General features: G+C 38.6%; 1 protein-coding gene across 3 annotated transcripts; it reads right to left on the bottom strand.

Annotated features, from left to right (window-relative positions):
* Window positions 1-1,555: 1,555 nt before the first annotated feature.
* AP4E1 (adaptor related protein complex 4 subunit epsilon 1) lies at window positions 1,556-22,675 on the bottom strand. Of its 3 annotated transcripts, none has more exons than XM_053955025.1 (21): window positions 22,514-22,675; window positions 22,092-22,163; window positions 21,102-21,225; window positions 18,890-18,963; window positions 17,429-17,550; window positions 16,496-16,655; window positions 15,839-16,005; window positions 15,190-15,263; window positions 12,987-13,109; window positions 12,789-12,898; window positions 12,387-12,526; window positions 11,005-11,117; window positions 10,747-10,865; window positions 9,738-10,040; window positions 9,066-9,180; window positions 8,564-8,699; window positions 7,733-7,988; window positions 6,565-7,143; window positions 5,057-5,241; window positions 4,211-4,368; window positions 1,556-3,763 (listed from the first exon to the last, which is right to left on the bottom strand). In XM_053955025.1, exons 1-21 carry the CDS (start codon window positions 22,673-22,675, stop codon window positions 3,603-3,605), a joined length of 3,453 nt encoding a protein of 1,150 aa, XP_053811000.1. In that variant the 3' UTR covers window positions 1,556-3,602. The 3 variants fall into 3 exon arrangements, with proteins under 3 accessions (XP_053811000.1, XP_053811001.1, XP_053811002.1); XM_053955026.1 differs by having other exon boundaries at window positions 22,092-22,159; window positions 22,514-22,589; XM_053955027.1 differs by lacking the exons at window positions 22,092-22,163; window positions 22,514-22,675 and adding an exon at window positions 20,137-20,422 and having other exon boundaries at window positions 21,102-21,180.
* Window positions 22,676-24,567: the final 1,892 nt, after the last annotated feature.

Genomic DNA, 24,567 nt, shown 5'->3' with positions numbered 1-24,567 from the left:
ACCACTTCTGACATGTTAATGAAATGGTGCCTGTGCCACAGAGCAGCACATCATACTGAACACGTGATCTGATTTGTGCTAGAGAAATATTCTCAGAGACAGGCACATAAATAGCTGGCCCTGAAGAGAACCAAGCAATAAAGCACAAGTTTCACCACACAACAGAAATGCAAAAAGCAAGTTTTAACTGGATGACTTAAGCAGGTCTATTTTCGTTTTTACATAAATCAATGCCAGAAAAAGACCACACACAGTCTTACCCACACAGAAAAAGATAATAGAGCTTTTTATGGTGAAAACTACTGGTGGGATTCTATAGCAGAGAAACACTTTTCCAATACTTAGAAACCATCAATGTCATTTATGAGCTACTTGCATGTACAGGAAAACCTCAACATCCTGCCATCCATTACACAAATTTACTCTTTTGGGTCCTTACAGAATGAGGATTTGGGAATACTCAGCAGAAAGTAATACAATCCAACAGATTTAGTCTGTATCTAAGGAAACATCCTGCCTCATACTGCCATGTTGCACTTCCTCCAGTTTTCCTGCCGAAGTGTTGGTTTCAGTAAAAGCCTGAAAATACTTGGGATAAGGAGGTAGAAGCTGACAAAAGAGTTGAAATATGGATCCAATACAATCACTTTCCTGCTGACTCCCAAATGTCCAGAATTCACAGGGCACACAGCAGTAGAACAGTGAGGCCTCCTGGTACCCATGGGTTTGGTGCAGTCCCTGTTAACCTGCCAGCTCAGCACGACTGACTGGCCTCTGGTTGCCTCTTCAACCAACTCCTTCATGCACACTGGTTGTGCTCTCTTCCTTCTAGCCTGCTTCTCTGCACCTTATCTCCCTTCCTGGAAAACAGGTGCATCCTTCATGATCAACCAAGTCACAAAGAAAAGTAACTGTAACACTATGGAAGATAAGGATACTCACAGACTTTTCAAGACAGAACTAGATGGAATAATATTTCTTTGCAGAGTTACCTCTGCAGTTCTGTTTCTGAGACAACTGGATGCTCAAGATCAGAAGGATTGCCAGCACTGAAATGCTGACATGCTAACCCTGGGGGTTCTGCAGGGCCTGAGCTCCCCAGCTCAGCCAGGACTCCTGGAACACAGCAGCAGCTTTGTTACACCAAACAGCCTCATGGCTCAGCTCAGCGCTGCAACCACCTTCAATTCAGCCAATGTCACACTTCCCAAGTTCCCAACTCCACGGCACTGCCTTATGCTTGCACTGAACTTAAAAATATGCTGTTCCTGTCAGCTGTGAATAACAAGAAATACTGAAATCTGCTGTGATACCTAAAAACAAAATCACACTCTGGCAGTATTCCAAAAAATTGGATAATGTGAGCTGGCACACAATGCTGCTTAAAAAGCGTAGTCCTTCAATGTTTTGATATCTCCAACTGAAAAACAAGACATTTGAATTATTAATGGATTCAAGACTTCTGTGATGTTTCACTGATCAGATGCAAAGAGAAACAACATAGAAACTAGTTCTTAATATACAGAAACAGTGCTACATGTGATGGAAAAGAACATTTAACAAGTATCAAACTTTTTTTTAATAAAACTGAATTTTATTAAACTGCAAGAAATGCAAATATGGTGATAGATTCAGAATAGTATTTGTTGGGCAATCCAAAAATAATGACTGACACAGGTACAATTCCCTGCAAACTCCTTTAAGTGATGATACCATAAAGCAATTAGAATCAGAATACTGACACCTTCACACACACTATTCATACAGTGAGAAAGGTTACAGAGAACATTACATTAACAGTAGAAGGCATTGTTGTCTTTGCAGTTCTTTGAACACCAGAACATCAAACATCTCCTTGCTGAAATGGTTTAAATGCATAGGCCACAAACAGATATTTGTATCAGAGTTCCTATAATTACAGAAGTCCAATTGCATAACACAAGTCTGATTTACCAGCAGGGAAACCATCTGCTGGAAATTATTCCACTATAAATCAGTTTTCATTTATATAAACTGTCTTGAAGTGCCAAGTAAACATTTAAGTATGCAGAACATTAAATATATTTACACTTTCAGTGCACTTTAAATTCCTTAGTAAGAGGGTACTGAAAGAACAATAAAAAAGGAATTTTGCTTAGATGGTTATACTTGTGATAACACAAGTAACTTGACTGAAAAGAAAAATTGCTATCAGCACATTAACATTCTTACAACATTTCATGAACATTTACCAAAACATCAAAGTAAAAGAATACTTTATTTCCCTTTACAACCAGTGCTTATCAGGTGAGAATCAGTAATGCTGACATGTGAGAATTTCCTTGTTACTATTAAACACACAAAGTAGAGAACTCCACCACAGAATCCCTTTGTACCATGTCTGAACTGTGTGTACAATCTTGGATGTTTAAATAGAAAACGTGACCAGCTATAAATAATACTAACCAGTACTAATTTTCATTTAGCATCTAAATAAATTAAGATTGCTGGATTTTCAAGATTGTGAGGTTACTTCAGGAAGAGGAGACAATCTGCTCAGACACATTTTCCACATTTGCTGCTCTGATTTAATCCCTCATGCTTTGCTGCAGTTCCCAGGCATGCACACACAACACAGACACATCTCTGCAAGTCAGACATTTGATGAGTCATACTGAGGCTATAAATAATTAGAAGTAAAAATAAATGGAAGTTTTGCCCTTGTGAATTTTCAGGAATTTTGGCCAGATTAAATTTATAGGGTCAACTGGAAAGCATGAACATGTTCACTACCCAACAATCAAGGAGTCAATGTGTCCACAGCCAAGTGCCCCTGCCTCAGCCATCTCAGAGCTGACCCACATGGAACTTGATCTTAGACATGCACAGATACTCAGTGACTGTCACAGACCCCTATGGAAAGGGAATGTGACTGAGCTATGGGGCAGGAAGAACTGCAGACAGGAACTAACCTGAAGGGCTTTAGCTAATCCCCCAGGAGGTGCTCCCAAACAATTTCACATGCCTGACTCCTATCAAAAACCTATTTAGATGTTATCCCTTCCATGGTAAATATCAAAGATCATGGGAAGTGTTTTGCTCCCTAGAATCTTTTAACTGTTTTAAAACCATATATTTGTTGCTACATAAGTCATTTTATATAACCACTAATATGGGTCTTGTTGCCAGCAGTGCTTAAAAATAGCTTTAGAAAAATTATCAAAATAAAATTAAATAATCAATCATGTCTGACCTCATAATGGAAATATGTTTTCTTCAAAATCATATTTAAGTAGTTGCCATGAAGAATAAGTGTTGGCATCTATAAAAGCTGTGTAATAAAAATAAATACTTTCAGTCATTTACAACAAAATTAATATACATGTCACTTACACAGGTAACAATACTTTAATGTACTGTACAGTCCTGAGCATGTTTTTGCAGGGGTAATTTAGGTCACCATTTCCCCCCCACAAGTCCACTTGGACATTGCCAGCTGGAAGAAAACTTTTAATACTTGAAGAAGCAGTATCTTAGTTTAGCTTTGGTAATTATCTGTGCAACTGTATGAATCTTTGACTTGCTTTCACACACCAGACAGATTAAGGCAGGCACTATTGTTCTCAGGATTCCTCCATCACCTTCTGACACTGATAGAGCAAACCATCCGGAAGAGCAGCACAAGGGGATCTGAACCACAGGGCCAGCATCCCTGAGTGAGTGCGGCAGTGCAGCAGGCAGGGCACAGATGGAAGGAGCTGGCAGGCCAGGATTCCCTCGTTACCTGAGAGACCACAGCAGAAAATGAAGGAACAGTTAGCAAGCAACAACTGCTACAGCAGACTTGATAGAAAATGCATCTGTCACACTCCATGTCTGCTCTTTTCCCCTACTCTTACCTCTAACTCATGGAACACATCACCACAAATCATGCCAAAATCCCAGCTTTGTATTTGTCATAGAGCTTCATTCCCTTTTTGTCCATCCCAAAACTCTTCACAGTGCAAGTTTTCTCCTTTGTAAAATCCACTGTTTGCTCAACATTTGTACCTTTACATCACTTTCCCACAGACCCCGGAGTGAGGGGGTCCATGAATGAAGTCCATGGGACACCAATCCCTTGTTTACCATGCTCCCAAACATTCCCTCCCTTAACCTGTAAGATACTCTCTTCCAGGTTTTCCTGGGACAAATTCTCCTGTGAGCAACCCTACAGTGTACTTTCACTTGCCTATAACATCAACTCTGTGGAGTTTCAGCTTCTGTTGCAGTGTATCCAGGGCTGCTGGAAAGGAATCTTGGCAAGATGACATTTTTATATTCTGTTTCACATCATTGGAAAGAGACAACCACAGCTTCCCAAAGTCTTCTGTAGTCATTTCCATTGGCCTAAAAGGAAGTTCACCACATTTCTTAGCCAAATAATATATATAAATCAGAGTATCTTTGGTCTCAAAAAAAAATCCTGTATATGGAAGTAACTGGACAATAGAGCACACAATAAGTAAATATGTATTAGTCTAATCAAATCTCTCCTCTTTCCAGCTTAACATTTAAAAGATGTTTCAACGCCTTGCTTTAGATTTCTGAATTAAAAAAAAATAATTTTCAAATTTCACTTCAAAAGAAAAGTCTGTTGGACAAAGGACACTTGTTTTTTCCTACTCCTAAAATAAATGCAGTGTTCAAAAATGAAAATGAGCTTTCTTCTTCCTCTGCAAAAGTCAACCTTTTCATACAATGTTCTGATTTCTGCATTCAAAACACTTGCTTCCTCTTGACATGTTTACATTATGCCATATCTTAAAGCATCATGTCCTTCTGTTCTCTGTTCTGTTAGCCTCCTTAAAAACAGTTACAGTCAATATTCTCCCTGCATTTGTACTTCTTGTATTTTTTTTACCCCTGTTCTGCAAGTGTAAAACAATCCTTTATTATCTTTACCAGCTATCTCAGATTTGAACTAGCTGCTCAAGGTGAAGCCTTATTTTCATAGTCAATACCCAAATTATCCTACCCTTGTCTAATACTGAGTTGCATACAAGTGTTTTTAAAAACTGCAGCTTATTTTATTTACCTGATGAAGTCCACCAATGAAAAAGTTACTGAAAATTCAAGGCGAGTTTCCATCTCTGACTGGTAACTAACAGAGCCAGGAAGAATTGCCTGTGTACAGACTTGGTTCATCCTCACACTTTTCTGGCAATGTTCCACACTTTGAGCTTCAATTACAGGAAACTGGGAGGTGGCACTCTCCAAAAGCTATATAATGTCATAAAAGGAATAAAGAATGTAAATCTTGCTGTCAAGTTGTGCAAGTGATTCAGATACAGCTATAAAACTGTGTAAGTGCCTCTTATTTCTGTTGATTTTTCTTGGAGTATTTGACAAGTGAACAGAGCTACCATATCTCATCCCTCATGAAGGATAAATCAGTCATTAACACCTACAAACATTCTACGAGATGCATTGCACCAGTGAAACTGATCTCTGACAATTGGCTTCTCCCAGCTCCAAAGAACTGCACCAAGAACCAGAATTCTGTAGCTCAGTCCCAACATAAACTAATGTACAAGCAGCATCACATCAAGCTATACAGCAAAAGCAAGAAGTTGATAAAACATCCCTAATAAAAAGAAGGATTTCTAGATTACTCAACAGTCCCTGGCTCTCCAAACAAACTGGTAACAGAAATTCTATGGTGGTGGTCTGGGTGGGAATTTAAGTGAATGACAAGAAAAATCTAGACAAGAGATGCTCACTCTCTGTCAATGTCAAGACAAGTTTGAGTCAAGTCAGAAATGGAAAGGGACTCCATAACCAATTAGCAGTTCCTTGATTAAGTCAATTCTAAAAGAAACAATCCACCTAATTATTTTTATCCAGTTATCACTTGGTGAGTTGTTTAATAATTCTGCACTTCTTTTAAGCAAAATCTGTGGATTGGCAATTGGCAATTCCTAAATATCTTTCCAAATATTTATATGAAGTTTTAATTATGACTATTAACATGCCTTTACCAATCATATTTAAATCCCTAATGTAGCCAATGTAAAAAAAAAAAAAACTATCAACTCCTCTGCACCCTCAACTAAATGCACGAGAGTGAACCATGACTGATGTCTTGGAAAAAAAAACTGAAAGAAGTTTACACAAATTTGGTGTCAGGAAAGCATCATGTTTGCTTATCAGGTAAATACAAATGACTGCACACCCAGAGAAAAGAAAGCTACACAGTGAGGTGAACTCAAGTCATACCACTCCATGCAGGAGCAGTGAGGTTTGCATTTGGTTTAGTCTTTGCATTCAGAATGGAAAAATCACACGTATTCGTTACACAGAGGCAAACAAAATCAAGGTGAATTGAAGAAGTGAGAGGCTAACTTTTATAGCCAGTAAGTTTATAGCGAGATTTCTTTCACCTCCTTTTAAAGCTATGTGTAACAAGTGTACCACGGGTTTTAAGGAAATACTTTGGAAAAAGGCATGGCTATCACATTAAACCAAACACTGCACAGTTAAATGCAAGCAAAAAGCAAGAAGTTCTAAGTGAATTTAAAATACAATGGAAACAAAGTTTCTTACCTGAAAGTGTTCTGTTTCTTCAAACACTAAGTTCACAGCACAAAGTGCAGAAGTGGTTTTATTTGAAACAAAAACAATGAGCAACAGAGAGTCATCTGTCCACACCTTACATAAATGCAGAGCTAAGGCATCACTCTGACAAAGTGTCACTACTTCAGAGTGAGGAAGCTCCTCAAGTTCTCCTGGTAAGGAAGGAACCAATGGTGTTTCACTGGCACTTTCACACTGAGCACTTGAAGAAGGCTGAAAGATTTCCATATTGCTATCAGCAAACAAAGATGACTGTGACAGCCTGTTAGCTGAAATTCTGTCATCCAGCACAGATTTTCTGAGGGACTGAGGTGTTTCAAAGGCTAAATTGTCTTCTACAATATCTGAAGAACAAGGGGAAGCTTTCCTTAACCTTGTGTGCATACTTCCCTCAGAGTCTTCCACATTAATAGGTACTGTATCAAGTAAGGGACCAAAATCTGAAGCAGCACTGTTTTGGAAGTCTGATGCCTCCTCATTCAACTGTTGAGTTTCATTTATCTTCGATTTCCTTTTGAACTTCTGAGTAACTGTGTCTGCTTTGCCCATCTGAAAAGGAAAGAGAAAAAAAATGGGTGGAAAAGTTCCTATCAACCAGCTGTGTTACTGTTAATACCATGTAGTGAGGAGGTGAGGAAGGACCAAGGAATCTAAACAGATTACAAATACAAACAGATTCCAAACATTTTAATGGATCCAGGGGTTTGCTGTATCTCTTAGAGAGTACTAAATTAGCTTATAATGCAAGAATGACTCAAGATCCTCTTAAACTAAAAGCTCTTATTAAATTAAGCAAAGGTAGTATCTGGTTAACCAGTGCTAAGTGCCAAGATTTGAGCTGGCTAATATGATGCCAGTCTTAAAATATTACCTAATAGTGAATTCTTTTGTGTTCCACATACTACCATACATAAATTAAAAATGATCTTGACATAGGGTGTCAAATTCTAGCCTTACATCCAAATGAATGGTGACAGCTCTACAAGGCTGGCTCAAGGAACAGTTGTTCAGGAAAACTAACACTAAAACTTGGAGCACAACGTGTAAACAGAGTCAAGTTCCAGTTACCAAATCAGATCTGCCTCAGAGGTTGCTTCATCAAGCTGTTTCAGGTTTCAATAAAATATCAATCACTTACCAGGCTGACACCAGCACTTGATCCCAGCCCGATGAACAAAGTTGATGCTAACTGCTGCTTCTCTTTGTCTTCCTCAGACAGGCTGGCACCTTGATCAGGCTGCAATGCAGGAGGTTCCCCCACCTGCCCTGCTAATAAGCTGCCACAAGGCACTGTTTGTGGCTCGTTTCCTTTCCCTGTTTTATCTTCTTTCTTTGGAAGGTAACCTTCTTTTCCCCACAGCTTGCGTACTCCCTCAAGTTTCAGAGTATTTGTCCTAAACAGGCAAACAAAACAAAGCAGGATCAGCCATATGACAATGTCCATAAAAACATGCCAACACTCAAACACCATTCACTACTTTGGTGCTTTGACAGACAAGAGTGAGCAGTAAAACATAAAGATTCTGGAAAGGTTTCCTGCATACCAGTTTAGTAGAGTATAAATGAAGTTATTAATTTGTATGAAACTATGGATATGGAATTAATGTGTAGTGCACTAAAAATAAAAGGAGCATCTTACACTGCAAACCTTAGCCTCACTTTTATCTTTAGAAAAAGAAAGACAGCTGAAAAAATGATAAACAATGTAATCATCAGGCAATCCTGCCCCAATTTTACTGCACTATCACCCCAACTCAGTCTGTGGAGAAAGTGGCAGAAGAGTCTGACCACATCAGCTGTTTTCCTATTTATTACACAGATGCCCCCACCTGATTTTCTTCTTATGTGACACAGGTTTCCAAGTTCAACTGCATGCCTTCTAGTTCCATGCAATGAAGCAACAAAAACCCATTATAATGACAAGAACAGAAGCTTAAATGTACTTCACTTCAAACACAAATTAACTCACTCTTTGTGCCCTGTCTCAGCACTATTCCCAGATATATCAGAGCCAAAAGATAACCCAGTGGGGGACTGTCTGCCAGTGACACCAGATGAGGACACACTTGAAGCAAAGGACAATCCATAAGGTTCAAAATTCAGAGCTGCAAGACAAACAATTTTAAAATTACAAGGAGGCATAAAAAAAGTAAGAATTACATTTATTTTCTGAAAATAGATATCCCTGTACTGCTGGACGTGTCAGGCTTTCACTTTAATAATCCCCATAAATTTCAAATCCTCTAAGTCAGCAAGGATTACAGTAAGACTTTCTCACCTACAGAACAACAATCTATATACATCAGCTAGACAAAGGTGGAACTAAAATATAAGTTGAACTTAGCTCTTGTCTACAGACAAGAGCTGCGTTGAGATACTATTATTTTAAGAAGATAAATTAACTGTTCACTTTAATTGTTAATACTTCTCAGGCAATTTACCAGTATTAAATAAGTGCAGTTAACTGTCACCTTTTTCCTGAGAAAGTTTCTCCTCTTGTCTCTGGTGATGAGGCTTATATGGTGCTGCACCATGACCAAGTCCCTCAGCCACAAACCCATCCAGAAAAGATAAGGAAGCATCTACCTACACAGGATTTAAAGGAATGAAAAGGCAATGAAAATATTTGCTCTATGTGAGCCAGATGTTACCAGAAGAATATGGTGTCTTATCAGCAAATCAGGATCTTCATGTCACATCTCCCATATCTACCAGTTAAGATACTATACAGACAGAATGTTCTCCATCATTTACTGTGGAAATTTCATGGTCAAAATCAGTAGTTTTTAAATAGGGGGCAAACCCTTTGAATTCAAAAGCAGTACTAAAGGCCTCATTAAAGCAGGCCTACCTCATCTTTGAAAAAAACAAAAGACAAAATAAACCAGTGTATGAAATTATAATTTTGCTAAAAGTTACTCCAGCTTACTTAACTAAAACACCATGGTTCTTTATCTTCCAGTACAGAACACTATGATTCATCCCATATGCCTGAAAAAGTGTTTCTGGAAACTCACTTTAAGCAGACTTGCACCCAGTGAGAGCTGCATATACCATTCATTTTGGAAATACCTTTTCACCAAAATATTCATCCCCCTGGACTCCAAAGAGGTTCACGAAAAAGAACGTGGAATGTGTCTTACCACCAGGTCACTGCAACTAGCATCAAATGGAAGCAAGCTTTTCATCAGAGCTTTGTCTTCACACAGATGCTTCAATTCAAAGGCATATTGTCTCAGGCATGTATCCAGAGAGCTGCTGAATTCTTGGATTAGTTCATCCACTGTTTTTGAGCAGGAAGTGTATGATGCTATCTTGGTGACTGCAGCCATTATCCACGCTTTAGTTTCAGAAGTAACAAAAGTCTTCTTCAGCAGGCTGTGCAGCTTTGTCAAAATAACTTCTGGATCAACATCTGTAACAAGACTGAAATATTCTCCCAACACCTGTTCACAAAGAACAGACAAAATATGCATTTAGAGCAGTGCTCTCAGTTTTGAAATTGGATTATAGGATTAAATAAATAAATCCAATAAAACAATAAATCCATCTCACATTCAAGAAACTATTATTTAAACATGTTCCAAGTTATTTCTTCACCATGTTGTGCTTCACATGTCAAAGGGTTGAAGTGACCTTTGTCTTCACCTCAACAGACTCCAACTTTTGGCTTTTTAATAATCAAATAACTGTCTTGAAAAGAAAGCTAAACATAACTAGGCCCTGACAAACCAACATCTCCTCAAACTGCAGCCTCTCCCCTGGGTGGGAGCTGAAGCTTCCCCAGGTATCAGATAACACCAGAACAGCACTTGGCCAGTCATTTGCAGGGCTACAAGAGCATTTCACAGTCACATCTGGCTAATTTAGATTTAGACAGAAAGGCTCTCAGCATGCAGTCAGATTCAGGTGGCTGCTAAGCCATTCCAACAGTCACCTGCATAAAAGGGAGCAAGTCAGCTTTTCCACAAACCACAAGTTAATAGTGCTCAGTCACCAAAGAAATCACTACAATAGATTTCAGCATGTTAACTTGACTTTAAGTAAAAGTGACTAAAAATTAAAATTTAATAAATATTTATTAAAAACTTTATCACTTTTGACAGCTTCCTCAAATCTGTGTACAGAATTCTGACCCTGTCTCTACCTTACCCAACTCATAACTTGAAGGAATTTCTGTGGATACAATTTATCTTCCTCCTCAAGTAATGCCAAATAAGACTGTACTGCATACATCCGTAGCTGATGATCTTCTTTTTCATCATCAAATCCTAGACAGAAAACAGCAGTGTCTCTGTGAAACTCAAATAACATATCCTACCAAATATTTCAAAGTACATTTTAAGAAAAAAAACCAAATCCAGATTATTAAGGAACACGTCTAATTCTTCAAAGCATGTGGGGAGTTACCTTCAGCCAACAGCCTCAGGAAGTTGTTTGGGATATCAGAATGCACAACATCACCCCCAACTGAGAACACAGCATTCATTGTCTGGATGAACCACTCGTTGTTAGGGGCATACGTGTCCAGATGTTAAGGAATGAAATGCTAAGGCATAACTTTTTCTTTCTTTTTTAGTGTATTTCCAGAGGAATGCCCATCATGATCTCCCCAGCAAGTTGGGGATCTGATGGGCAAATATCAGCTCCACCTAACTAAAGAGGAAATATTCCTGTATCTTTTAGGAAGTGTTTCCTGTAAACATAATGAAAACTGGTGATCAGTTAGAAAAGCCTGAAGTTACTCTGTTGAAAAAGTTGAGTTTATGCAGGCCTCACGCATTAGGAGCAGATATGTTTACATTTGTCCTAGTCTATTTTAAACTCACACTTGTCCTGTGCTAGGCTTCCAGATTATCTTTTGTTTACCCAGCACCACTTGATCAATGATAACAAAACAGTTCTTTTCAGCAGTGCTTTGCTGTTGATTTATCAACTTTACAAAAACATTTTGAAGCACTCCATATAAATCTGCACTGTTTTTTTTTAATATATTTAACTTTTGATCAGCCTTTGCTTACTTTGAAAGCTGGCTTTTGCCTTCTCTCAGACAAGTCCTGAAAACACACAGTTAATGAATAGAAATTTTTAACAGCACAGAAATTTCAGAATTACTGCATCGTTTTTGCATACTGCAGGACAACAGAGCTTTTTTTAGTACAGTACTCCATGCCAAGCACTGCACAAACAGGATGATAAGGCAGCTCTCTGTTATCAAAAGCTTACAACTCAAGATATCAGACAAAAACACACACAGAAGTCAGGCAGTGGCAGGTCTAACAGTAAAGCCCATCATAAACCAAATCCCTAATTATTACTTTCATATTTTATGGCTTTTTTTTTTTAATCTTTTCTTTATTTCTATCAAAGTGTGCTGTTCTGAAAATCCATACACCAATGAAGAGTTCTATCAGGGAAGATCAGTCCCACAATTACAGAACAGCACCACAAGTAGCACTGAGACATCTCTCTCTATGCAGTGGCATAAGGCTTCAAAGTTTGAATTTAAAACACAAGGTTTTAATGCTAAACTCCAAAGCCAGAATTTGTGTGCAATTAGTTTCTCTCAGTGAAACATAAGAAACACTGTAGTCATTTTTGTATGTGCTTTCTTTTGCATACTTCCTTTGCATTTGAAAGGATGGGAAGCACAGCTCTAACACTTCCTACTTCACAAGATCATGAAAGATGCTTTGATAGGTATCAATGCTACAGGTGCCTGAGCCCTGACTTCAAAGTTTCAGAAAAATAAAAGGATATTTCTCAGCTAGTTCAGAAAAATAAAAGGATATTTCTCAGCTAGTTCTGCTATTTTTCCAACTAAGCTGATGATAGCATATTCTTCTTGGCTTTCTTTTAAGTAGTCAAGCATCTTCTGGACTATGACAGTTACATTCTGCCCATTTGTAATCCTGTAGAGAAGTTCTAAAGTCTGAAAGAGAAAGCACAAAAAAAATAATTCGTTCTGATGACTCAAAAAAAGAAGCAGCAAAACAGCAGCTTTAGAACACCAAATTGAGCAACTATTCTTAAATGAAATACACTGCTTCTGTACACAGCTTGTCACATCAACAGTGTTTGTAACTGCTCTCTCACCATTATGGAGACATAACATTTTTATACTACTCATTTTACAAACCTGATTTTCCACCTTAACAATTACCTCAATTTTTAACATTTAGAAATTCACTGACCTCCCTCTTAATAATGGGATCTGGATGGTCCAGACATTCAATTATTGTCATCTGGTGCTGAAGTGCCAGGTTTGGGTCCTGCTGGATAACATAGGTCAGAGCCTTTAAACCTGGAATGTAAGTGATTGCAAGTGATATAAGGCAATGCTACCACTATGGCCAAAGTAAAGACAGCATAATGAAACCAAGTATCCTTACCTAAGTATTTCAAATTAATTTTAGGTGACAAAACAAATTTTCCAATGCACTTGGCAGCCTTTTCAAGTAATTCCAATTTGGGATAAATGGTATAAACTGTTTGGACACATTCAAACAAGATGGCTGCAGGAGGAGAAGACACATAATTAATGTGTATTGAATAATTCTATAATCCAAAATTTTTAACAAACAAACAAGCTCAGTGTTCGTCAAGGACTGGCAGTGCTATCCCACTCCCACTGAATCTAACCAGAGAGTACCATCTGGCAGAAGGAAAAGCAGGTAAAAGTCTATTTCCTTTAGTACATACATGTTTTAATTAGCCCCTGCATACAACTTTCTGTCCTTAAAGTTCTTCCAACCTTGAAGTCTCCTACAGCTGCTCAAGGCATTGGACTGGGACAGTCTTCAGAAAGCCAACAAGCAACTATAAAGGATTTGAGACAAATTATTTTTGGTAACTCATACCATTTCTTAGCTACTAGCAACAGTCCAAATCATCCCAAGAATATTGTTAAAAAAAAAAAAAAAGAACCAATGAAAAAATCAAAACAGAAACAAAACCAGAAAAAAACCCAAAAGCTTTGTACAGTTGCTTGAGGAAAAATCTAGAAGTAAACTGCACAATACACAAAAAGTAATTACTCCTTTATGGCAACAATTTGGGCAAAGATTCAGACCAAGTTAGTCTCCCAAGTTAATTAGGGCTTAAAATCATCAGGTTGTTCTTGCAATTCAGTGACTAACTGAACTGTCCAACAGACAACCCCTTCTCTTCCTTAGCCATTACAGACTAAATCTCAAAGACTAGCACACAACAAAACTGCCTGTAAAACATGCCATAACCAATGACTTTTTATAAGAAAGAGCAATCACTCAGAATTATATTTTTATTTTGTCTGGAATTGTCAACTAGAGTTTTATAAAATGCTTGCCATAGGTGAACAAAAACTGCATACGTAAATTCTATGTTTTTGTACAAATCATAATGAACTGCCCACTTTGTCCCTTTAAGTGCTCAAAACAAATTTAACATTTAACTCCTGGCAAGTGCAAACAGTCTGTATTAAAAGTCAACACACCTCCCAATAATTTGTATGTTCTTGCCTAAAAGAACAGAAGCAATCAGCTGAATACTCTAAAACATCTGACAGATGCTTCATTTATTATTTACTAAAAGAGAATACTTCCCCAAAGCTCCCCTTTTTATGGAAGTGAGGGTTATACAATGCTTTACTACATATGTATGATGTAGATGTTAGACATCTTCAACTTTGAGCCATGTTCCTTTTTTGTTTCACCCCTCACTGTTGTTTTAAGTAAGTATCAATTTTCACTCCCCATTAGCACAGGGACGCTGGCACATCTGCAGGGCTTTATTTACAATTTAAAAAATGGGGTGGTAGGTTTTTTTAGTAGTCAAACAGCTTTTAAAGTAGGGTTCTAGAGCATCAGAACAGGGATTTTGGGGAGGTATTCAGACCTTGGGAGGAGAAGACAAAGAAAAAAGACAAATTGCTCAACTTTTTAGTAGGAAAAAAGTGCAACAATTTCTTTTGCTTTGTAGTAGCAACAAAACCAGCTTTCTCTACTGAGAAGACAATGAACTTCTACCAAAATGAACCTTCTGCTACGTTTTAGAAATTTTCAATTGAGACAAGTGCCAAAGACATCCTTTCACAGGCAGCACAGTCACTGAACTCTGGAGGTGTAATGTTTATTAACTGTGCCCAGAGGAGAAGCCCTACAGAGCTGCAAAGAACTGACACTCTCCTTCCACACTATTGCCTTTCTCAGGCAGAGAAAGTGAAGAGAAATCGAAGCATTTCTACCACACAGAGATGTATCAGCAGGATTTTCTTTTATTGCTTATTTCAACTTAAGCAATGTCCAATAAAAGCTTTCATGAAGCAGCTGACTTTGAGTATTTAAGGGCAGGGTCAATGCAAACACAGGATAAAGGCTTTTGAGCCAAAGAGAATTCCCCATATATAGATGTGTTTTACTTCAATGATAAAAAACTAATGCTGTACAGCAATGCATCACATGTGCTACTATTTACTAGTTGGACACTTGAGAATACAATTAATGTTAAGACTATAATCAGATTTTTCAAAAGTACTGTGTAATTATTTTAGCATAATTAACTACTCATTTTCTATCTTTTCAAATATTGATAATTACATAAAATAACCTTACCCACCATATGTAATATTATGATTAATCTCTGCTCTTCTTAAAGATTCATCTAGAACATCATACATCAATTCACTTGTCCTATTTAAGAAAATATTTACAATTAATTGCACCACTAATAAGCATGTAATCTTATTTTGCCAAACAGTTCAAAGCTATTATTGAAACCTGTAACACATTATTCATATTCACAAATTTGCTATAACACAGCAGAGCTCTATAACATGATCCTAAATGGCAATTAACAGGATGCTTGAAGCTTTCAAAAGAAACATTTACCATACTATAAGAACAAAACACTTCCCTTACTGCTTGCATAAATAAACAGGTCAGTAGGAAAAGGATCACAGACAACTGGGTCCTCACAAAACAAAATGGCAGCACTTTTTAAAAATAGCTTTACTCCAGATCTTCACTTTTATTTGGTAACGTTGCAATAGAAGTCCCAGTAAAATTACATTTTAATCATATTCCACAACAATCAATTGTTTAGACAATCCAGAAGCTAAGAAACTACTTTTGCAGAAATTAATCTGCTCACTATCTTGGTTAAAAACAAATGTGCAAGAATTTTGACACTGAGAGCCTCTTACAGTCTATGAGGCCAGGCTGTTACTGCACTTCAAATTATTAATTACAAAGAAAAATCCAGTTACCTTGGATCATCTTTTCCCAACAGCCCCAAAATTCTTAAAAGTTGGATTTGTAACCATGGTGCTGGCACACTGTGATAGTTGAAGTCAGCAGAGAGCTTTCCTCCCACCACCTGCTTCAGGATGGTTACAAAACTCCCAGTCAAGTCCTTGTATCCAGATGAGTTTTCCTACATAAAGAAAATTAAATTCAACTCAAATATTTCAATACAGCAACTCAATAGTAAAAATAATCCACAACTTGATTAAGATCAAAATATCTACTGATGCCATCATTTCTTTAAATCAGACTTGCTCTCAACCCTCAGCACCCATATGCTCTTCACTTTAAGCCTATGCTCTTTTCTCACACATTTGCAAAGGGAGCAGGTGTAACACATTTACAAGGAAATTTCCCTTTAACCCACTGTAGGACTTAGATCCACTAGCTAAGGACCCAGCAATGCTGAGCATTCAGATCCTGGAAGAAGTGGATCTGCCCAGCTAAATGAAGGACTGGCAGAAACAAACGTAACACACGACTACATAACTTAACTTTTCTAACTACTACAAATGAGTTTTTTTCTGCAAAACCTTTGTAGAGCACACTGTGTATTTAAAATTTTAAAAATAATTCTAATTTTAATTAGAATTTAATTCTAATTCTAATTCTTTGCCTACCTTAATCATTTGCAGATAAATATGCAAAGAAGCAGCCATGACTCCAGCATCTCTGTCACATAAAGCCTTCCGGAACTTGTCATGGATGTGCTGAACTTGATTAGGAGCAATGAGATAGAATTTGTATAAAGCTTGAACAGCTTTTCTTCGGATAATTTCCCTGAAATGAGATTTACACTTAACAAAACAAGTGTACTTAAAGTACTTGACTTTACAAAAAACTTGCCAGACCCCAGATTGTGATTTGTAGATATGAGAACCTGTGTTTTACACATTGGTAACAAATGACTCTGCAAATACCACCTAAGCGAGGAAGTGACAAAGCCAGCTTTAAAGCCTAGTAGGGATGGATGTCAGATTGATGATTTAAAACAATGTTCACCAAATCAAAAATTAACTAGGCCATTACTCATCTGCTGTGATCCAAAAAATACATGTCTAGAAGTTACTGAATTCATTCATTCTGCAATTCCCTTTTGAATCAATAATTACAGCATTTTCCTCTCTTTATGTGATATAGTAAACTACAATTCAAACAAATCAAGGGTATCCACAGATACATCTTTATCAGTTTCTCTAAAGAGCTTTATGAAAAAAGTAACAGTGAAGTTCAAGGATCTGGAGCTGTTTCCCCACCTACTCAACAAACACTTCTTCATGCATATTGGTTAAAAGGACTCCAGCAAATAAATTCAATTACATTTACCTATCCACACTGACTATGAGAAAATTTGCTATCTATTCAATACTCAGTCAAGCTGTAAATGAATTAGACAAGAATCCAAGAAAAAAACACAAGGAGAGGATTCATTTCTAAAGGCGATGACTAGAAAAGACCAACTGAGAGAAGAAACATCAGTTTACTAAAACTACCTACAAAATTAAGTTATTCAGCTGTACAAGGCCATTTGAAATTCTGTAATGAATACATACTTAGAATGCTGAAGCTTGTCTTCTATTAGGGGCAGAACAGCTGGAATCATCTCCCGTGGAAAGATCTGGCTGACAACAGTTAATGCCATGCACACCTCTACAAGATTAGTGCTCTGCAAGTCCTGTTACATAAAAGAAAGTAAATTTTTCCTGAGACTTTTAAATTCCACACAGACATTGCCCAAATCTTTCACCAGCAGGCTGGACCTATCCCCCTAGAGCCCACCCACAGCCAGCATCCTGCTCACATTTGAGAGGAGCAAGCTCTCACTGAGCTCATCAGGCTCTTCTCCTCCACAGGAAGAGGGAACAAGCAGCTCCTCACATTCATCTTACAGAACTACATTCTTATTTTAAATGTGTGCAACATTAACACATAGAGCTACAATCAATTTTTATTTACTGAAATGACTGCAAAAATATGTTCACTCTCTATCTGGATCAGGGAGATTAGTCACTTCCCACAGAATTCAATAGTACTCCCTCCACTGCTTTTGATTTAGCCAAAAGAATTTTTTTTAAATGAGCAAGCTCAATAATACTGCCAATTACCTATCCGTACACTAAAATATTACCTACTTCCTAAGAAGCAAATGCAAATTACAAGTAACATTCTACAAAACTAACGATCTCAGTCTGTCCTAAATACAATCAAATATAGTAGGTATGGCTCACTGTAACCTTATATCAAAAAAAAAAAAAACAATGGATGAACTTATGAAGACTACAATTACTTTTCAAAACAAATTAAATGTGTGAGATTTCTAGCTGATATAACTTGCTTGGTTCATCTCTCCCAGATAAGTTTCAGTCCTTATTTTGGTTTAATTCTTTGTGAATTTCAAGCTATATTTTTAAATACTATGAAAAAGTTTCCAATGACAGCAACAAAACAACCATCACTTTCAATCTGTAATTTCTGGGACTTTGGCCTACTGCAGTAAAAAAGTAAACATTACACAGAAAGAGTTATAATAAGTCATAATTGCTCCATGTAAGAGACATCAGTAATAGATTTTCAGTGGCACTCCAAAATGTATTTCCATTTTCTGTCAGTCATCAGATGAGCTCAGAGAAGGCAGCAGACACTGCAATATGCATGCACGGCTCCTCCTGGAGTTGAGAATGTATGTAGATTGGCACATTTATAAAGTAAAGTTTATGGCATATCTCCTCTGAAAGAACTTTTAAAATATGGCTTTAAGAGCAAGAACATCAAGATCAAATTAAAAAAGCAGGGAAAGGCATTTCAGACCGTCTTTGCTAATCAAAGTAATTAGATGTTGTGAGACAAAATGGGAAGAATTGGTCCAAGTTTTTCACCCCACAGCCCCCCCACCAAGCTGCAGCCAAAGCTCTCTGTTCAACCAGGTGTCCTTCCCCACTGGCTCATCTGGCACATGGAAACAGCCTCTCCTGTGCCTGTAAGGTATTTTATTTTTTTTTACAAAACCACTATACCTTCACAACAGTGTTCACAAGTAGAAGCAGCAGCTCATGATTTTCATGTAGAAATAGAGAAACTGCCAAGTAACCTACAAAAGAAAGCAGATTTCATTACTATTTTCAAGCAATAAGCAACTTTATCACAGAAACTTTAAGACTATGTGAAACACAAGAAGAGTTAACTCAGTTACAAAAACCCAACAAAAAATCCCTGTAGGGTAACAGTTGCTCCTGTTTAAAATAGCAAGACTCTCTTTTTCCAGGCAAATCAGTTACATTTAAGTTGCAGTAAAGCTCAACAAATAACAGCTAAGAATTCATAAGCTGTGAGAAATAAGACACATTACAATAGTTTTACAGCTAAAGAACAGTCAAGAACACCATTCTATTATAAATCACTTCCTGGAAAACTAATGTCTTCTCTGCACAGGGAAAAGTCTATTAATTTTGGTCTACACAACACGAGTGCACTTCCTAATAGCTGTTATTTTTTTTCCAAATAATAAAATTACTCTTCAAAGGAATTTTATACTCAACTTGGAATATACAAAAGTAAATCCAGCATCCTATGCCAAGAACTCCTATGTTATTTTTTTAACAATGAGGAAACCATTCCAGAACCCAGGAAAAGAAACGTGCCAGCAACTTTTTTTTCTCCAAGGCCCCTCTCTGCTTTTAAACTAAGGGACTTAAGTGGGGGGGTAGGGAGAAGTATGATACAACTTATAGCAAGAACTGTACTTCAGAGAGAGATTTTAGAGAATTCTTGGTTCATACAGGGCTTGGGAATCAAAATTAATATCTTGAAAATAAATTACTGTATTGGCTGGGCTATCAGCTGGATCTATCTGCTTATGATTATGGCCATGATCAACTTAGCACATACAAAAAGGGAGAGCTCACTCTCCTGAATCGAGGTTCACACTGGATAAAGGAGTCACTCATCTTGACCAGCTCAACTGACAATTCCTCAATACAAACCCGGGTATACTGATCAAGAACTGAGAAGATTACCCTCATATATCACATGTACTTGTAAAACAACAAAAAAAAAGAAACCAAAACACACACATACTCTCTTCATAAGATCCTTTTATCACATCAAAGCTTAAGGGCACTTTGTGCCCAGAGAACTTTAAGCAATTGACATTAAAAACAAAACCAAAAAAGTGCTGTTTCACCAAACCTTTCTCAAAAAGAGCCCTAGTAAGGAAAGGGCTCAATCTGATTAATAACAAGACACACTGGCTCTCGACACTTACAGAAGTCACAAAGTTTTCTTCAAAACAGCTTATCACTTGCCTTCCCAGGCTTGGCGAAGACAAAACTTGGCAATCCCTACCAGGGCATCTGTATACTGACTTTCATTACTCAGGGAAAAGCAACTTTAATTCATCACTTGTAATGGATTCTCTCAGAAACACCAATACTTGAGTGGATGATCCAGAAGAAATTCAAACAAAGGATATCAAACAAGCATATCCCACAAGACACTGCCTTCCTTCTGTGCATGCAGACATGGTATTGCTTGGAGTAAAACCATTTTCTCTGCAAACAAGAAGAAATGTCTTCACTAGGCAGCTGAATCAGCAACTGCAAGGAAATTCTCTGGATGACAGAGGCTGACAGATACTTCAAACTACACCTATTGGAAACAAGTTTATAGCCACGCTGGCAGGAAAGGAAATCAATCCCATGAAATCTCAAAGAAATCTGAACCAGCCTTCAAGATTTCTTTGGGAACTTCTGCCTCTATGCTGTAAGAGCCTCCCTATTTGCCTCATTCCCTACAACTCTTTCTAAAATAAAGAAAAAAATCCTACAAGCACCAAAACATAAAATATTTGTCTGACAGAACCATCTTCATCTAATCTTGCACTAGTACTTGGAAAATAAACCAGATCCTGACAGAAATTCATTTTCTGCTTGATGTGTTTAACAAATATTCTCTTAAATTATTTGTTTACTGGTGCCACAATTCAAAACAATGAAAGAACCGATGATTCAAAACAAATTCATTTCCCTGCCTTCTGTGCTGCAAGCACACACAGAGCACCTCACAAGTGAAGAATTTAGATAATTTCAAAAAGTAACAGACCATGAAACAAGACCAAGAAAACAGAGGAACATCTTAAGTAGGTTGTATTTGACATGAATTATAAATCCTGAAAAACTTTAAAACTGGGAGTTTGAGAACATTGTAAAGGCTACAGTTTCATGCACGTACCAACTCTCTTCTCCAGAAGATTCCCTTGCTGCGCAAGTTTGATCGCATGGATGTATCCGAAAGAAGACTCGTAGCCCAGCATTTCACAATAGATGAGTCTCACCATGCATTCTTTCATCAGTCTCTGAAATACCAGAAACAATTTATTGAAAATTTTAAGTCCAACATGTTTTATGCTGTTCTTCACTGCTCCACTGAAACAGAGAACTTTATCTCCTAGAAACACGTGAATTCATGCGTTGTCTAACATCTCAGTATTCACAATTTTTTCTTTGCCATGCACTTCTTCTGCAGTGTTAAATTTCTGCTAAAAAGGCAGAACTTCCCCTATTCTACCCCTAAAAAAGTTCTTATTTTGATTAGTACGCATGTGATCAACAGTAGATTAACTATGACAACATAAAAAATATTAATCATCTGAAGCATTATGATGATCACTCTGTTAGCACAAATTATTTTTTACCAATTACTACTCTGACTTAGGATGGTTTCTCCTACTACATGCAAGATAAAATTTCATTTTTCCCTTCAAAAATCCTCACTCGTGGGACTGACATATGTATTAACTAATTCAAACCAGAATACATCATCTCCTGAAATTCAGACACGACAACAGTGCATACAACAAAGCACAGCTTCTTAAAAAGCTATTGTAAATAAAAATAATTGTAAGAACAATGTCAGCCTGCAAAGAGCGTTATTTGATGGAAGCAGCTCATCACCTAGCTTTGCTGTCTGCATTACTTCAGAAACTACAGAATGACAGTAGGGTCACATTGTTAGAGTTTATTCACATCCATCAGAATCACAGTATTCTCACCATTTTAACCATGCTGCAAAAGCATATGTATTGGTACTTTTTAATGCTGATGATTAAATATCTCTAATGCAGATAACCTGCACATCCACCTGTCTTATAAAGAGTGAGAACACTCTGTCCTTCACCTTCGGTGTGCTGTTCCACAGCCTGCAGCTACTAACAGAACTTACAAGTGTTGTGGTGGGGGCTGAAACTGTTGCTTTCAAACTGGTTAGTTCCTGCTGGATTAATTTTTCTTCTTCCTAGAAAAATTAAACTTGTTTTAACCTCGCATAGATGTCACAGGCAAAATGTGAAAAAAGAACCAGAGGAGACACGGTCACTCAGCGCTGCCCCTCTCTCCTCACGGCAGCGTGTGCCTGTCTCAGGGCCGCTCGCCTCCAGCACAGCGGCCGTGCTTGCCCGGCCCGTGCCCCAGAGCAGCAGAACGCGGCCACCCACAAACACGGCAAGTTTATCGGGGGCTTCATCGTGGGCTCCCGAGCTCAGCCCCGCGGCCGAGGGGAGACCCCCGGGGTCCCCAGCCCAGCCCAGCCCCGCGTCGGCTCCCCCGGGGCGGGAAGGGAGAGGAGCCCGGCCCCGCAGCCCGTACGTGCTTGGAGGTGAGCGCCGTGATGCTCCGGATGAGGCTCCCGAGCCGGGAGGAGGCCGATACCCTGCCGGGGCCGCCGGCACCACCCAGGCCGGCGCCCGGGTCGTGCTGCCCCAGCAGCCCGGGCAGGGCGCTCAGCGTCCGCTCCACCACGTCGCTCATGCCGGACACACCGCCCCCGGAAGAGCCGGGCCCGGGCGGCCCCTTCCGGGGCGGGCCGGGAGGGGCGGCAGAGCCGGGCGAGGCGGAGCCGCTCCGCTCCCCGGCCCGCCCGCAGCCCGGCTGGACCGGGAGGGGGAGCTGGAGCCCCGCGTTCGGAGCGGGGCAACCCCTGCGGGTGTGGCGGGCACGGAGCCTTCGCCCCCGGCGCTGCCCTGAGGGAGCGCGGCCCGGGCCCGGGGGGGCTCCTGCTGTCAGCATCACGGAACAAAGACATTTCAGCGGGGGTTCCGCTGAGCGGCGTGTGCCAGCTTATCACAGAATCCGTTCAGTTCTGACCTCAGAGACCACCGAGTCCACTAAACACCACCATGTCAACTAGACCATGGTGGCGCTGAGTGCTACATCCAATTTTCCTTAAACCCTTCCAGGGACGGTGACTTCACCACCTCCCCGGACAGCCCATTCGAATACCTAATCAACCTTTCTGTGAAGAAATTATTCCAAATGTCCAATCCAAACCTCCCAATTATGAAAAATATTATTCTTAAAGAGTGGGTGGAAACATCAGGAGGTCTGTCCTGGCTGAGAAGCTTCCAGAGGGCTGATCTGAGTAATTCCCGCAACCCTGGTAGTGTTTTGTTCTCTAGGTTTTCACTAGGAAGCTTGTATTTCAGTTCAAAGGTAGTTTTTGTATTTCAGTTCAAAAGTAGATTTTTCTAGAAAAGGTGGGGAAAAAACTGAAATAATCCCTTCCAAGCTATTTGTTTCCAATGAAAAGGTATCCCTCTATCTCCTGCATACATCTGGACAGAAAATCATGCTGAATTTCAAAAACTATAAATTGATTTATTATCAGAAAAAGAGAAAAAACCCAACAGGAACAAACTGAGATCACTATTTTTAAAAGTATTAAAAGTGGGCATTTCCTTGAAGCTAAGATGAAAGCTATGGACTGGTAGTTTTTAAAGTTCACTTTACAAAATGAGTTGGTTAAGAATATTTCAGTTAAGAACTCCTCATGTAAAAACATCCCATTACATTGTAGAAGTGTGAAAAACTCATAAGCTTTGAAGACCAAAAATGTACATTTAATAAGCATAGGAAAAGCTCCTGGTAAAGTTGATGGAACTTGGATAAATGCTCAAAATGCACTAGCTTTGACTTTTTTTATTTTATTTTTCATAGTTCCAGAGTCTTAAATCCTTCTCTTTGCCTTAGGTGGTGTATAAATAAATGCTGTGTGTAAAATTATTCGTAGAGCACAATCCTCAGGCATGTGCATGGTTAATTGTTGATGATTGCATTGAAATCAAGAGAGCTATTCATAGTGCACACGTGTAAAATACATGACTTACAGTCAGATGATTATAGACAGACCTAATGCCTTACATAAAGATCACCAGTAACTCTTCCAACACTTCTTTTCCTTTTAAGCACTGTGTTATTTAGTGTATCATTTGCATGCTATGAGATAGAGAAAGCAAATCCACAGAAGTAAGGAGTGTCTACCATCTAGGAATAAACTTGGCAAGGTGGCTTGTTGTGCCTTTTTCCTGCTTTCATCTGCCTTCTTTTTTCACCAGCTACAGAAAAACTTTGAAGTGTGGTTATAAAACAACTGCAAAAGTAACACTGAAAGGCTGCATTTCAGTTATTTTTCTATGTTTCATATCAACTGCTCTCACCACATCAAGAAACATTCTAATTGTCATTCCTCTGAGTTCTCCTTGGCGTCTGATAGGCAAGTGGTATTCTTTCTGGCTCATTTCACATAGCTGGAAATAAAGAGTTCCAGAATAGAAAATGGGTTGATTGTGTATGAGCCAAAATAGAATCCAAAATAGAAGAGCTTGTGCTCTTCACCATGTTGTCGCTGCACGGGCAGAGGAGTG

The sequence above is a fragment of the Vidua chalybeata genome, chromosome 13 (genome assembly GCF_026979565.1).
Source record: "Vidua chalybeata isolate OUT-0048 chromosome 13, bVidCha1 merged haplotype, whole genome shotgun sequence".
NCBI classification, from domain to species: Eukaryota; Metazoa; Chordata; class Aves; order Passeriformes; family Viduidae; genus Vidua; species Vidua chalybeata.
This window is presented reverse-complemented; position numbering and strand designations above follow the sequence as displayed.